At 41.3% G+C, this 15,359-nt stretch overlaps 1 protein-coding gene across 2 annotated transcripts in view; it reads right to left on the bottom strand.

The window, feature by feature from the left end:
• Positions 1 to 13,253, bottom strand: part of ARHGAP18 (Rho GTPase activating protein 18) — a 60,060-nt gene extending 46,807 nt beyond the window's left edge. Inside the window, exon 1 of one of the 2 annotated variants that reach the window (XM_028723399.2) lies at positions 13,166 to 13,253. In XM_028723399.2, coding sequence (XP_028579232.2) covers positions 13,166 to 13,209 — 44 coding nt within the window. In that variant the 5' untranslated portion in view covers positions 13,210 to 13,253. The remainder of the gene's footprint in view (positions 1 to 13,165) is intronic. The other variant, XM_028723400.2, reaches the window with a different exon arrangement.
• Between the last annotated feature and the right edge of the window lie 2,106 nt (positions 13,254 to 15,359).

Raw genomic sequence — 15,359 nt, 5'->3', positions numbered from 1 at the left:
GATTAGAATTATGTCTTTGTGTACTTCCTCCCTTCCCAAGTTTTGAGCATTAACGTAAGTACCCTCCTCCTCTTTCAGTTTATTCTGAGGAAATTTCCATTTCCCTGTCTTTATTAGCAGGTTATGAAGATAAGGCACCAGGGGTAAACAATTTTGTCTCCAACTTGCAGCAGTTTCCCAAACTTCTGAGTTTCCCAAGAATTAGGGGGCCATGTAAAGTCTGGTGGAATGCAAAGATCTGCAACCTAAACAGAAAGCTGTGCCATGCACACAAATTGGGAGTTCTAATGGCAAAGGCAGCTGTAAGAGCTCAAACTAACACCAATAACTGCAAAGACTTATCAAGGGCCAAGTCTCTCTTTTAAAAGATCTTTACGTCACAGAGAATATCACAGTAGACGTAGCTCATAAAACTAGCTAATTACGGTAAACTACACTTAGTGCAAAGGTACGTAATATCAGCACAAACTAGGCCATGTAACCTTGTAAAGAGGTGCCTGGGTTTAACAGTACTGTAACATGATTTTGCTTCCTGCACTACTGCTCAAGGCCACTTGCCTCATTTTCTTTAATTGTATTATGTGCACACTTGAGCATTTGTTTCTTCCATCTGGTTGTATTACACACAATGTTTTGTTGGATATTAAAAGAATTCAATAAAAATTGTGATATTTATATTGGTTAATACTCTTTCCACAGGCATGCGGGGACAGATAGCGATCTCTCTGTAGTGCAAATTCAATATTTATTTAAGAAGCAAATTTACTCTGGTGCTTTTACAAGCTAAATCTGGCACCTCCTGGCAATTAAACAGAGGCATATCAGCAACGTGACATGGGAGGAAGCGTCACTGAATTTCACTGAGGTTATACAGGTCTGCATGTTCAGCATTTTAAACTTCTGTCCATTCTTTGCTCTCTTAAATAAAAGATTAATGGTGAAATGTGGCAGGAATGTACAGCTGTAAATTACAGACAAAAGAGCACCCCGATAATACAGGGGAATTTAGGGGAGGGGAGTATAATCCATGTTTCTACTTTTCTTAAAGTTTGATATCTCAGTACTCGTGAGCTATTTCTGTTTGCAGATTAATAAACTAATAAATCAGAAAAAGGTCGACTTGCAGTTAAGGCTACCAATCAATTGAGGTACCAATCAATCTTGCTTTTATGTGACCAAAATAAATCCTGCTAGTTTAAACAGTTGCTCTGCATGGCTTAGCTGTAGATGCATTGTAATTAACTGTATTTAGTACTGGTAGATGACTTAACTTCACATTCAAAGCTAATGCAATATTAAAGTTCTGTCCGCACGTTAAATAACATATACAAATAAATGGAGCTTGACCTTTTTGTCCTACAGATAATTTAAAAAGGGTATGTTGGTGCACTCTGGTGGTTGCTTTTGTAACTATTTTTAATAAACAAGTGGGTTGAGAGGAAACAAATAGTAGAAATGTAGAGGGTACCACTCTTCACCAAGTAGTCACTTCATTGTGCAATGAATGACTATCCTACATGTATGGAAATCAATGGAATTTCCTACCAAGATGTTTTAACCTTGATCCAGGAACAGTGCTAGATTGTATAAGTTGTATGTAAATATCCCAATATGCAACAGACTGCTTTGCACTGCCTCTGCCATAACCTCAAAAAGAGTAACCAATATTTATTCTTGGCTTATTGCTTGTGGTTTGTTTGTGGGAGATAAATCAAAAACTTGGGTTCAGACATACTGGTACGCCATACTGTGGCTTAGCTCTCAGTAGCATGGCAACTACAGGAGGGGTGGGGAGAGAAGCAAAGCAGCCATGATTATATCATTGCATGCACTTGCTCATCAAGCTATAGTTTGACTCAGTATTACATGCAAATGGGACCACAGGCTGCTTTACATCACAGGCTTACAAATAGCCTTTTTGAACTGTTTTATATGCCACGCTGCCCTTTTTTTTTCTTTTATAAATTCAATGTGTCTGATGGTTTGCAGGTCCGCCTTGTCTGACAGAGCACCCCATAAAGAAAGAAAAGCTCTTTTTCAAGTGCATTTGGTTCTGCTCTATGAGGATGCTCTTGAAATCAGTTCATCCTCCTTGAATTCATCTTCTAAGTGCATCAACGCTTTATATTTTCTATGCTATACTCCTTGTTATGTTTTTGCCACTAGAGCTGATCTATATGCCTCTTTATTACTACAGTACACCCATTCACTTCTGCCAAATAGGTCACTACACCCAATACTCTTCTTACAATCCTTTGTTCTCATTTGTTTTTGCCCCTATAGTTGCAAACTGGAACCTGTTAAACAACGGGGGAAATAGCCCTCACTCTGTGGACTAGAATTCCAAACACTGTCATTTAAGTCACTTTCCAAATCAAGTGTAAGGGGGTGGACCCTGCATGAATTTTCTTAGTTCTGGCATGTGCTGTGGATCCATAAGATATCTAACCATTTGCAATGAAATGTCACAAAACAACAACAACAACAAGCCTAGAGTTGTACAGTGTACAGACAGCAACCATTTTAGGCGTGTCCAATTTCTCTCTCATACACACACCACATGCCTCTATCTCAAGCTGAAAGTTGGTATTCTCAAAATTTTCACTCATATCTATAGTAAACTAGACAATGGGCAATTTGTCCCCCATTAATGGTATACTTCATCTTGCCTAAATGTAGGGCCAAGCCTGTATTTGCCTAGCACTCTGCCAGCTCTCATTCTGCAGACACGGAGCCCCTACAATCTGCTCATCATGAGTGAAGCACAATGTCTACAACACTTTCTCTGTGACAATGAGAGGCAGAAACACAGCTCCACCACCAGCACCCCACATGGTGGAGCAAATGCTGGGCTCTGGCACAGAGGCCCCAAAGGCTTGTTGATGCTGATGCCAGCCTCCCTTTTTAATTTAAAACCAAAAACAAGTACAGGTAAGTGATTTTACATACCAGCACTCTAAAAGGAAACATCTGATGAGGTAGCTGCAACCACAGCCATAATAACTTTCCCAGAATGCTTTTTGGCCACAACATTCAGTTTAGAGGCATTCTGAGAAATTGCGCTGCTGCAATGGATTCTTCACCTGGCACTTCACTTTTCAGAGCTGGACTGTCCGTTGCTACCACCTTTCCCACTACTGCCTGCTATTCGCAATGAGGGAACTGCCAGAAGGCCCTCGGTTGTAGACCTCAGTGTCTAGGCTGAACAATAGGTACAGAGACACTCCTTCAAGTATACAGGGCTGAATACGTTAAGGGCTTTAAAGGTCAACACCAACACTTTGAATTGTGCTTGGAAATGTACAGGGAGCCAATGAGTTTTAGGACCGGTGTTATATGGTCCTGGCTGCCATTCCCAATCACCAATCTGGCAGCTGCATTCTGGATTAATTGTAGTTTCTGGGTCACCTTCAAAGGTAGTCCCACGTAGAGCACATTGCAGTAGTCCAAGCAGGAGATAACCAGAGCATGTGCCACTCTGGCGAAACAGTGCATAGGCAGGTAGGGTCTCTGCCGGCATACCAAATGGAGCTGGTAGACAGACAAACTGGACACTAGAATTGACCTGTGCCTCCATGGACAGCTGTGAGTCCTAAATGACCCCAAGGCTGTGCACCTGGTCCTTCAGGGGCACAGTTATCCCATTCAGGACCAGGGAGCCCCCCCCCCCCCTGCTTACCCCTGACTTGTTGGGATTCAACCTCAATCCATTAACTGCCATCCACCCTCCAACCGCCTCCAGACACTCACTGACTCTCTATATGATAAACTCACAACACATAATCATAACTCAGAAATCCTAGAGCTTTTGAAAAATATCCATTCCTGTATTCCAGCCAGAAATGTAATGAGGAACAAATTACTAGAACTAATTTTAGAATACTTTTCAGATGTTTCCAGGTGGAAAGAGTTTGCAGTTGCACTGAATTGGTTGCTTGCCATCTGCTGGCTGAAATATAATGCTGCTGCAACGCAAAAGCACTTTCAGGAGTTTGTTAAATTCAGATGAGAGAAGACTTGGAGTATCAGTTAGCAAACCATTTCAGAGAGTAATGAAGTTCTCGTCCTGTATCACCTGCACCTTAATACTGGCAGATGGTAGGTGGGTATTTTGACCACCTGCTGTATTTTACATGACTCATGACTTAATTTGATTTCTGAGGCAGCCTAATTTTTAAAGGAGAAATGGGCAGGGTTTTCTCTCTCTTTACAACTCCGTCTCTCTCAAACCCCAAACCAAAATACCGCTAATGTGTTCAGGAAGAAGAAGGAAATATGTTCCTATGCCAGCAAGCATTCAGAGAGTAATGGCAATGGTCATTTTGGGCAGTCAGGATATTATTATTACTTATTAAATTTATTGGGGGGTTACTAAGGCAACACAAAGCAACTTACAATACACAAACAAACAAACAAACGTCAGGTGCCTGCAAGCGGTGTGTGCAGCCCCAGGCACCCACCGTCCTGGGGCCAAGCCAGAGGGCCTCCATTCCTCTCTCTCTCTCCCATCAAAGGTCATCAGAAAAGGCAACCAAAGAAGTTTCCAAAACAAAATCAGGCCTAAACCCCAATGAAAATGGATCTAGAAAATCAGTTTAATCCAAGATAGCCTGTATCTGGCATGCAACTACTTAATCAAGAACCTTGCCCAAGAAGGGGAGATTAGCATTACAGTAATAACTCTGGTTATGAATGCTTCGGGTTACGAGCTCCACTAACCCGGAAGTAGGCGCTCCTGGTTGCGAACTTTGCCCCAGGATGCGAGTGTAAATCACGTGCCGGAGGCATGCGCGCAGCGGAAGGCCCCATTAGCAAAAGTGCACCTCAGGTTAAGAACAGTTTCGAGTTGAGAACGGACTTCCAGAATGAATTAAATTCATACCCAGAGGTACCACTGTACTGACCAAATTACTGACCAAATCCAGGTAGGGTTTCTTAAGGAATGGCCATACTTATCACTGTTTACTTTCAGCAGACAGAGACCAACCCCTCTTGCAGCTGGCTGTCCCCTCCCCACTAGTTTTTCTCAACTATGATTGGCAAGGACATGGGCACAAGTCATGGGAACCGGATTGAAACAAACATCTTGTCCACATCCTTGAGCCTTACAAATTTAAACTCATCCCACATAACAGAACCAGACAATGTTCTGGACATCTCTAGAGATTCATCTGCTATAACAGCAGTTACGATCCTGGCAGATACAAGCAATTTTATCCCCAAAACGCCACAGCAAGCCACCACTGGTTCTACCACCTCCTCCGGCCCACTCTATAAAAGGCCCCATACTACCTGGAAAAGCTCTGCTAGAGGGCACCATGAAGATGCAATGGAGGAAGCAAAGCATGCATTGGTTGTCACTTTCACTGCCACTGAGTAGGCTTGATAGTGACCAATTGTATTCAATTGTGTTCAATTGTATTAGTCTGTAGCTTTCCTCCACTTGCGTTGAAGCTGTTTCTCAGCTTGTTTCATTGCCCTGAGCTCTGGTGTACACAAAGGTACCAAGCGGGATATACAAAGTGGGAGAGGACACAAGGGATTATTGTGTCAATGGCCTGAGCCATTCTCATGTTCCACAAATTAGCCAGCGCTTCAACAGAAACACCAGTAATATTAGCCAGAACATTTGTTAAGAGTGCTGGGAATAGTAGCTCTGTGGGAGTAAACTACAGCTCCCCGGATTATTTGGGGGAGAGCCATGTGTTTTAAATGTATGGTGTGGATGTCACCTTGTTCCATCTAGCTTTATACAGTATTGTCCACTGGATGCAAGCGGCTCTAGAGGATTTCAGATAGGTCCTATCAAGAGATACCAAGGGTTGAACTTGGGCTTTCTGCTGGAGCTAGTGCCCTCTTGTGTCTCTGGTGAAGAATGCCCATGCATATGAAATCTCATGCTACAACAAATGAGCATGCTTGTTTGGGATATATCACAGAGCTCTTTTCTGCTGATCAAGCCATGCCTTGCTTTGTAAGGCAGTCTGGAGTGCCCGTGGAATTCCAAATCAGAATGGCTAGGGGATTAGAAATATTACTTGTAAACTGATACAATCAGTATTAATTACTATTCATTATGAATCTTTATTTATTTAAAAGGGAAGTGCTTACTATTTTAGAAAATGAGCGTTATATATATGCACATATTGCAAACATGTAAATTTCAATTTGTTTTCATAAGCCACACAGGGAAAGGCAGTCTTTTCTGTGCTGTATAGTCTGATCTGTTTTGAAGAGATTATAAATATATTTGTAATTTTTTTTGTTTAGTTTAGACACCATATATCTAATCAAGATTTAACACTGTTTGAACACTTATCTGAAGTCCACAGACCTCCTTTAAATTTGAATATGAGAGTTTTTTCTGATTCTGGTGAGTTTTGTGTTATCTAAATTTCAGTGAATTTGCTATTACCATAGTAAACATCTCTTGAATTTGGATGCAAATGAAAGAAATGTTAATGTAGACAAGATGTCCTGTGCTCTAAAACCTAATTCTTTTCCAACAATGGTAGGACAGATTTGATAACCAGAGCATAATGGTCTGCTCTGTTAGTCAAACCAACAATTAAATGTGGTCAGAAAGAGGAGGGGGATGTTTGCTCTGGTTGCTAAGCAGTGATTCATCATTTGTGTTATAATCATTTGTAATATTTGCTCTACATACTCAATAGATAATAAAACCAAGTTACATCTATCTATCTGGCGTCCTTTAAAAAATCATCATGTGTGTCATAAAGTTCAGGAATTTTCAATTTTTAAAAATAAATGCATACTTGGACAATCCAAAGATAAGCACTTGGCCATCCTTCACCACAAGTTCCCAGGGCAGGTTGCAATAACATAATATACAAACCAATAAAATAGCTGCAATTATAAAAAAACAAGTAAAACCATTCAAACTAGAACAAAACAGCCCTTTGGTTTTAATAAGAGAAATGTAAGCGTGTCCTTAATTTTCTCACTGAAGTTTCATTTTGCAGGTTCTCCAATTATTTTTAAAATATTTTATTTGCCACTCATTTGTAAGCTTTTTAATTGGTGTGCTGTGTGTGGAAGAGAAAGAAATATTTTAAATTTCTAACCTTGTTAGCTCCCTTGAGTGGTTCAGCCCTGAGCTAGTCAGTGGGGGGGGGGGGGATATACTTAATAATCCATTAATTAATTAAATCAATGGCGCCCAAAAGTGGATTATGCCCCCAGTGGGTGTTATTTGGTCTGTGATATACCATATTTTACCATGTATAAGACTTGGGCTTTCCCCCCCAAAAAAAAAAGGTTTAAAATTGGGGCTCGTCTTATACACAGGTAGTGCTGAGGGGTGTTTTCTTAATTTGGAGTACCCAAAAATAAGGGGCATCTTATACATGGGGACGTCTTATACATGGAAAAATATGTTATATAGTATGTTTTATGAGAGTTACAAATGGAAAATACAAGTAACAATTAAATAGTCTTTAAAATATCATTCAGTGCAGATGTTCATTCAAAAGAGCCTTTAACTCCTCTCCCACTTAGAATGGAGGCTCATATGGGCTCCATGCACCCAGGATACCCTACGAGAGAATAAGTACATGTGGTTCACCACTCTCCAGTTTATCTCAGAATCAGTGTAATAAGAGAGCTGGGGGGGGGAGTGTGTCCAACCCTTCACTAATACACTTTCGGGGTGGCTAACAGCCATGCGACTATTAACACAATAAACAAAATAAACAACACAACATAATAATGTCAACCAACAGGGGTAATAAGAAATACTGAATTCAGTAACATTTACTTCCTGGTAAGTGGATTTAGTTATAGATCGCAGTCCAGTGCTGCACAAGTCTGCTTCCCATTGACTTCAATGAGCCATTTTCACATATTTGTGTGTAGAGGATTGCAGCCTTCAAAATCCACCCCTCTGCTATTATTGACACCGTCTTTATGTAATGTGCTATACAAGTATCTTTTGTAACATCAGTGACCGCTTTGCTTATGAATACTGTCTTGTTTTTTTATTGGTCTGCCCATTCTTTGTCTTGCTTTGTTTGTTCAGTGTTTCTCATATTAGTCATTTGAGCCTGTTCTACCCATTTCTGTCTCCTTTGTTCGTTGTTCTAAAGTATCATTTCACATTGGCTGTGAATTTATTTAATTATATATCAATATATTTTAATTGTGTACAGCGTTTTTATCAACAGGGAAGCGTCCTAAAAATAGAAGGAAATACTTTTGGTGTACTATTTTTATATTTTGACTTACACCCAATTTGCATAGCAATATTAGTAGTGGAATCGTGGAAGCTACATAATTAATTTGTTAACAGAACAAGAATGCTTAACGCAAATCAGAATATAAATACTTTTTTTTTACAATTAAAGCAGTGTATTAGCACACCTATTTCAGAAACTATAGCAGCCCAAATCTAGTATGTTAGTTAATCAGTGCACAAATGAATCAGTTTAATTTGCTGCAACTAAGTAAAGTTGTTTCTGGGCCACCCAGAGTCGCCACAGTTTCTAGAAGGGAATTGAGAAGAGACACATTAGGAGAAATCCAGAACCATCAGGCTCAGCCCTCAAAAACCTTTCAAGCTGAATGTTTGATAACCTAAAATCTTTGATAACCCATAGTTTTCTACTATTCCTAGTAAGGTAGCCTAGTAGGGTAGCCTAGTAAAATGTTAGTCTGCTGCAGAAAAACCAACAAAGAGTACTGTGTCTGTCTGGAGACTAATACATTCATTATGGCAGACGCCTTTGACAGACTACTGTTCACTTCATCAGATGCATGAAAGCTTGTGCCTTAATAAATGCATTAGCCTTTAATGCACCACAAGGCTCTTCGTTGTTGTTTTTACTAATTAACTAGTTAACCTAATGAAAGGAGATGATCAAGGACAGAACTAAAATGGATTCAAGGGCAACAGTCCCTAAAGATGAAGCAGAGAAGAAATTTGAACTGGATGTCCTATTCTAAAACACATTCGGTCTACTCTGATTATAATTTAGTTGAATAATGTATTTTTGATAATGTAGAGAGAGTAGAGAGGTTACAGTGAGGAGTTATATGAAATGAAGCAGCAGGCTGAGCACAATGTTTGATTCCTGTTTGAATCCAAGGCTGCAGCTATGGGAGAAGCAAGACCCTCTTGGGGTATTAATACTGTGAACGCCTCCATTATAAGCTCAGGTTGTGTGTCTGTGTGTGTGTGTACACACACACACACACCATATATCATAAAGACACCACAATCTCTGTTGTGCCTCATTTCCAAAAGGAAACACAAACCCTAGGTAAAACTACTGGAACTCATGGAATCTCACACCACTCTGAGATTGGGGTGGCATGCAACATTATGTTCACACGCATATGGTGATCTTCCTCCTCTCACAAGACTGGGCTTCTTTCAGCTGACTATGACATCATCATCATCATCATCATCATCATCACCATCAGCATCATCATGCTGATCAACTGCTCTCACAATTCAAAAGGAAAGTTTTATCAAGTTAGAAATGCAAAATTCAAGTATTCTTCCAGTTCCCTTGCATATCCAAATGCTTACCATGAATATCTCTCTAATGAGTACTTGCTACCTGTTAGTTGCATTGATTTCCTTCTTGTCACCCATCTATTATTAAGATTTGCCTCTGTATTTAACTATTCTATCAGTGTCTGAAGTTTGTTAAACGTTGCTGCATTAGTCTGCTCAGCCTTGGAAAAACATTCTATGCCGAATAAGCATTAAAAACATAAATACTGTGTTCTACTCTTGTTTTTTTATTTCCCATCGGTACTGCTGATTCTCTAACTACCAGGTCAGCTCATAATGATTTCAGATAAGCAAGCACCATCATAGTAATTTATTGCTTAACTGTAGGTCATAACAACAGTAAATAGAAGAGCATAAATAATTAAAGTCAACAAGCACAGATGCATAACAGTAAATAGGCATTGCACTGCATAAAATCTGGGCAAGGGATAAATTTTAGCCTCACAAAAAAAGTTAATCCACAGTAACATAATATATTTGCATAGGCCACCTCCACCATAATGTTTAATTAAATCAGACTTGTCTTCCCCATTTAGGTATATCAGTGTCTAGACCCGAATTCCCTGCCGGCTTTTTCCCTTTTTGAAGTGTAGCTGATTCAGTTCAGTAACTGTGTTCAAGACTCAGCTTACAAAGTCCTTACATTCTGAATGTAATCAATCGAGTGTCTTTGATGATGCCAGGATAGCCAAAGCTTGTCTAATTAATTAACTGAGAGTGATTAATGACTCAGGCATTTATCAATCAGTATTTTTTACACATTCTCAATATTATGCATATAATATGAACCCAAGCAAAACTATCTCAGCACAGAGAAGTTCCTCCTGCATTCCATATGTAGCAGCCATGAGTATGCTCCAGGCAAAATTTCTCCATCCTTATTTCTTCATTGCAAATGATTCAACATATAACCATGTCATTAAAGTAAGTTTAAAATGTATAAGATAATCCTTTTAACAAATGTAAAATGAGATGCAGTCTTTTGCAAATCTATGCATTTAGCAAAGTATGGGAGAGGAAGGATTTTTAAGGCATATATTTAGGACAAACATACCATGCATACTACAGTTCAAGAATAATCCTTTTTTAAAGTGATAATTCAAGCGCTTCTAGCTGAGCAAACATGGAAAGACACCTGGCCCTCACAGCCAGACTCATTGAGGTATCTATTATTTGCTAGGAGACTTCCAAATCATAAAGAAATTTGGAATACAGAAAAGCAAGTATCCAAACAACTGATTCTGAATGTTCAGTAGGGCTTTAAACTTTAATTTCTCCAACAGTAGCTACCCATGTTAGGTGGCAAGTTATGTTTGAATCTAAGGAGACTTTCCAGAGCAGTTTATAACATGGTAAGGGAGTCTTCCAATGAGAACATAAGAGCTATGCTGGTCCATCTAGTCTAGCATTCTGTTCTTACATTGGCCAATCTGATGCCAATTGTAAAACCCCATGCAGAATCTGAGTGCAAAAGCACCCTTCCCAACTGTGACTCCCAGCAAGTGATATACAGAGGCATACTGCCTCAGAGACAGTGGAGACTGTATATGTAAAAAAAAATCCTGCTAGTTGTGGTATTTAGATTCCAGCAATATTCAAGGTACGTACTCTCATCACTAGTCAAGTTTGAAAAACACCTTTTTTAACAACAGTTGATATGCATACTGCAAAATTTTCCTCCAAAGCACACTACCAGAAAACAAGCCTGATTTGCACAAGGCACAGAAAAACTTCAGGTACTGCTGAGTTCCAATTTTACTGACTTTAACCATAATCAGAGTAAGTAAGGGATAAGAATTTGAGTAGCCCAGAATCAATCTACCTTGCTGTCTATCACATGCAGTTGGGAACATATGCATATGTACAGTTGGAGAGATAATAGAGTTCCATTGTCACTCAGAAACACATTTTTTGCTTACAGAATGCATGCTATGTTAACCACTGCCTTGTAAGAATTTACTTGTAAAGAAATCAGAGCTACCACTTCATGCATTAGCAAACAGTTGTGCATTTATCAATGCTTAAAGGCTGAAACGGGTCCTCTCTAAGGATATGCATATTATGATCATTTGTATTCCAGGAAAATCAATTTCCACTAACATACCCCCAAGTATTATTATTATTATTTGATTAAGAGAAAAGCAAACAGGCTTGAAACATCAAAATGAACAGTGGAGGGAGGATTACACTGAAAACATTTTCTAGAAATCAGGATGAAAAAAGTTTAAAATAATAAATAAAATATGTGCCAAGATAGTTTGCTAGTGTAGAATCTACCTCACTCCCATGAGTCTATGTGAAGATATCCTCATTTAATGGTTCTACACTAGGACCACCTGCAACAATTATATTTATATGAAAACATATAAATTGTGTTATATAAACATATTGTAACTTCCACTAATAACGTTATTGCACTCTTCCTCATTACAAGTGATATTTATAAAACAAAATCAATACAAAATATCAGTTCTCCCATTTAAGAGCAGCAGTCACCCTAGAACGGACTTACCAACTGACAAGGCATTTGAAAACCTATTGCTCCCCACAGGATCTGCCGCAGGTGACTAAGAGTGTATAGTTTGGTATCTGCATGTTTTCTCCAAGGAGCGGTTTGTGTGAATATGCAAGAAGTGGTTTGAATTTAATCCAGAAATTTCTTGCACAGGGAAAGGGGTCCCTATCCTATATATTTTCAGCTACCCAACCCCACAGGCACTCTCAGCTTGCTTTTGTTTGTGTTTTCTCTGTCCCTTCCCAAGGGCCAGCAGTCCTGACCCCCATTCCCCAATGGCATGCCCAGTTTGGGATGGAACTGACAACTTAGCCTGATGTCGAGAGACTTGCCTGATAGTGACAATGGGCATATCCCTAAAAGACAGGTGGGTGCGTTTGTTGCAAGTGTGTTGGGTGAATTGCTAGGAGGGGGGTGCATTTAGATGTCAAGGAAATAAACAACTCTCTGACTTTTAGAAGACATTTGAAGGCAGCCCTGTTTAGGGAAGTTTTTAATGTTTGATGTTTTATCTCTTTTTTATTATTAATATCCTGTTGCGAGCCACCCAAAGTGACTGGGGAAACCCAGCCAGATGGGCAGGGTATAAATAATAAATTATTATTATTATCATTAAATTAGTATAAATTATTATTATTATGCATTTAAGTGTTAAATAAACAATATACTGAGACTGAGTACGCACTAAACACATGAGAAGCACAAATATTTCCTTCATAGAATTCAGCCGTTGGGGCATAGTGAATCTGAGAGGGGTAAACTACAGTGCCCAGAATTCTTTGAGGGGGAAAAGGGGCTTTCAAGGTGCCCAATGCCTGAGAGAAAGAATGTGAATTGGGGCGATGGGGTTGGGGAGTGTATAGAGAAAGTGTAATAACTATATTTGTGGATTTTTGTAAAAGAGGAGTTAAACAGGCTTGTGTGTGAAGAGCCTGAAAGCTCTTCGTGTGTGAAATTGCTGGAGCGCCGTGCGCGCGCCCACTCGACGGAGCGCTCCAAATGGGCGCGCGCGAGAGGGAACCACGGAGAGTCTCCCGCCACCGAGGCTGCGAGGCTTCTGGTTGGAGGAGCCGGCGTGAAGCGCGCGCACGAGCAGGCGCCGGCCGCCTTACCTGAGGTGCAGGTAGTGCACCAGCTTGGTCACCACAGTAACCATCTTGGCGAGGTCCACCTTCTCAGAGACTGAGTCCGAGACGAGCAGGAAAGGGCGGGAGGGCCGGGTGGTGGTGGTGGTCTCCGGCTGCGCTTTCCTGAGGGAAGGATGTCTCCAGACTCGCCGGGGCCACTTCTTCCCTTGCCTTCTTTGTGCGCGCTGCTGCTCGCGTCCCTGGGGCGACTTTCCTCAGCTGAGGCTTCCGCCTGCTCGGCATGAGGGTGGGCGCCGTCTGTCGCCCTCGCTCCTGCCTATGCTGCTGCTTGCTGTTCACGGGAGGCGACGGGCAGAGGGAGGAGCGGGCAGGCGCACAGCTATGTGGGCAACAGGCTGCCTCTTGGGCGAGCTGTGGCTTCTTCCCTCCTCTTCGTCCTCTTCCTGCTGCTGCTACCAAGGAGTCGCGTTCCCACCCCGCCGCTGCCACTACCGACCCCTCTCGCCGCCCCAGAGCTTAAGCGCGCGCCGAGCAGCGATAGGAAGAGATTGCGGGTCGCGCCAGCTGTCATCTAATCACCTCCCTGGAGTGATTTCAAGCAACCTATCGCAAAGCGCGCCACTGTTTCTGGCGGAGTGCGCCTGTCACCAGTGTGGCGGGCGGAAATTCAACAGGTGGTGCTTCCTGGCATAGGAGCCAACTCCTAGGGGTCGAAGTGCCGGATTTACGTATAAACTAAACAAGCTATAGCTTAGGGCCCCACTCTTGGGGGCCCCAAAAAAATATAAAGGGGGGAAAACTGGATGTACATTTCCAAAATATAAGATAAAAATAAAATAAAACCTACATACAGCAACAGTGTTTTGTGTTGTGTAGACTCCTATGATGTAAGTAATTGGCCCTGCCTACTAGCCTGCTCCCTAAAATATCACTGGTTTGCTCATTTCTATATATAGTGGTACACAAAAAACAGCAACAATTTGTTGTTGACAAAGGACAGCTGGACATATACAGTGGTACCTCGGGATGCGAACGGGATCCGTTCCGGAGCCCTGTTCGCATCCTGAATAGAACGTAAGACACGACTGTGCGCGTGCGCGGGTCACATTTCGCCGCTTCCGCGCATGCGCGTGATGTCATTTTGACTGTCTGTGCATGCGCAAGCAGAGAAACCCGGAAGTAACACACTCCGTTACGGGTCGTCGTGGAGCGCTACTTATCCTGAAGCGTATTTATCCCGAGGTATGACTGTAAAGGGCCCCGTTACCCTCAGTAGCTTAGGGCCTCATCAAACCTAAATCCCGCCCTGGACACCCCGCCTCCAACCATGAAATATTAGAGGAGTCCGGAGCCCGTCAAAGTTAATGGGTGCTGCCATTCAAATAGTTTCCGTGTGCCAAGTCATGTGATAGATTATGTGGGGCAGGTTGGCACCCCTGCTACCTGGTGTTTATTCCTTCTGCCCCAGTGTTGGTTTAAAGGTATGGGTGTGCATCTGGTGCACCTTCCACATGTGCCTGCGAGGCACAGGCCTATGTGTTTAGCAGTTGAAGTTCATGTGGCATACTTTCGCCTGACATAGACAGCATTCAGTTCATATAGTGCTATCTTGACCCAGTTTGCAGGCATCTGTGAGCCCCAAGTAGAAGCACATGGCATCGGTTGCTACATGTGTCAATCACGTTTGACATAGCTCTTCTCCATTCTGTGGATTTCGAATGAAGTGGAAGCTCAACAATGAAATTCAGCTCAGGGTTATATCATAAGGAAAGATTCTAGAATTCACAAAATGGTGAGCCTCCAAAAAAATAGGCTCTTGACCCCTGTACTGTCACACTTCCTTATCCAGTGTTAAGGGTTTTATCCTCTGCCACACAATGGAAGGATATAGTGCAGAGAGACAAGTGTGCACATTGTCTAAAGCTGTGATTAACTAACAAAAAGAAAGGGAGGGAGGGAGCGAGGGAGGGAGGGAGATTAAAGTCTTAGTCGTTACCTGACCAGATGGGTAATAATTATATAGGCTCTTAATCAGAAAAGTAAATGGTCTAATTAAATCACATTTTGAAATATATATTTAAAAAACAAAGATTAATCTTTAGACACTGATACCAGTTAATGAGGATTTAATGTTTATGGTTGTAATTTGGTGTACATTGGATTATACTCAGTAGCGAGTGTAATGTGTCATTAAAGATTTCCTAAACACCTAAACAGA

This window comes from Podarcis muralis, chromosome 3 (genome assembly GCF_964188315.1).
Source record: "Podarcis muralis chromosome 3, rPodMur119.hap1.1, whole genome shotgun sequence".
Taxonomy (NCBI): Eukaryota; Metazoa; Chordata; class Lepidosauria; order Squamata; family Lacertidae; genus Podarcis; species Podarcis muralis.
Note: the sequence above shows the minus strand (reverse complement) of the source record. Positions and strands in the feature narration are given on the sequence as shown.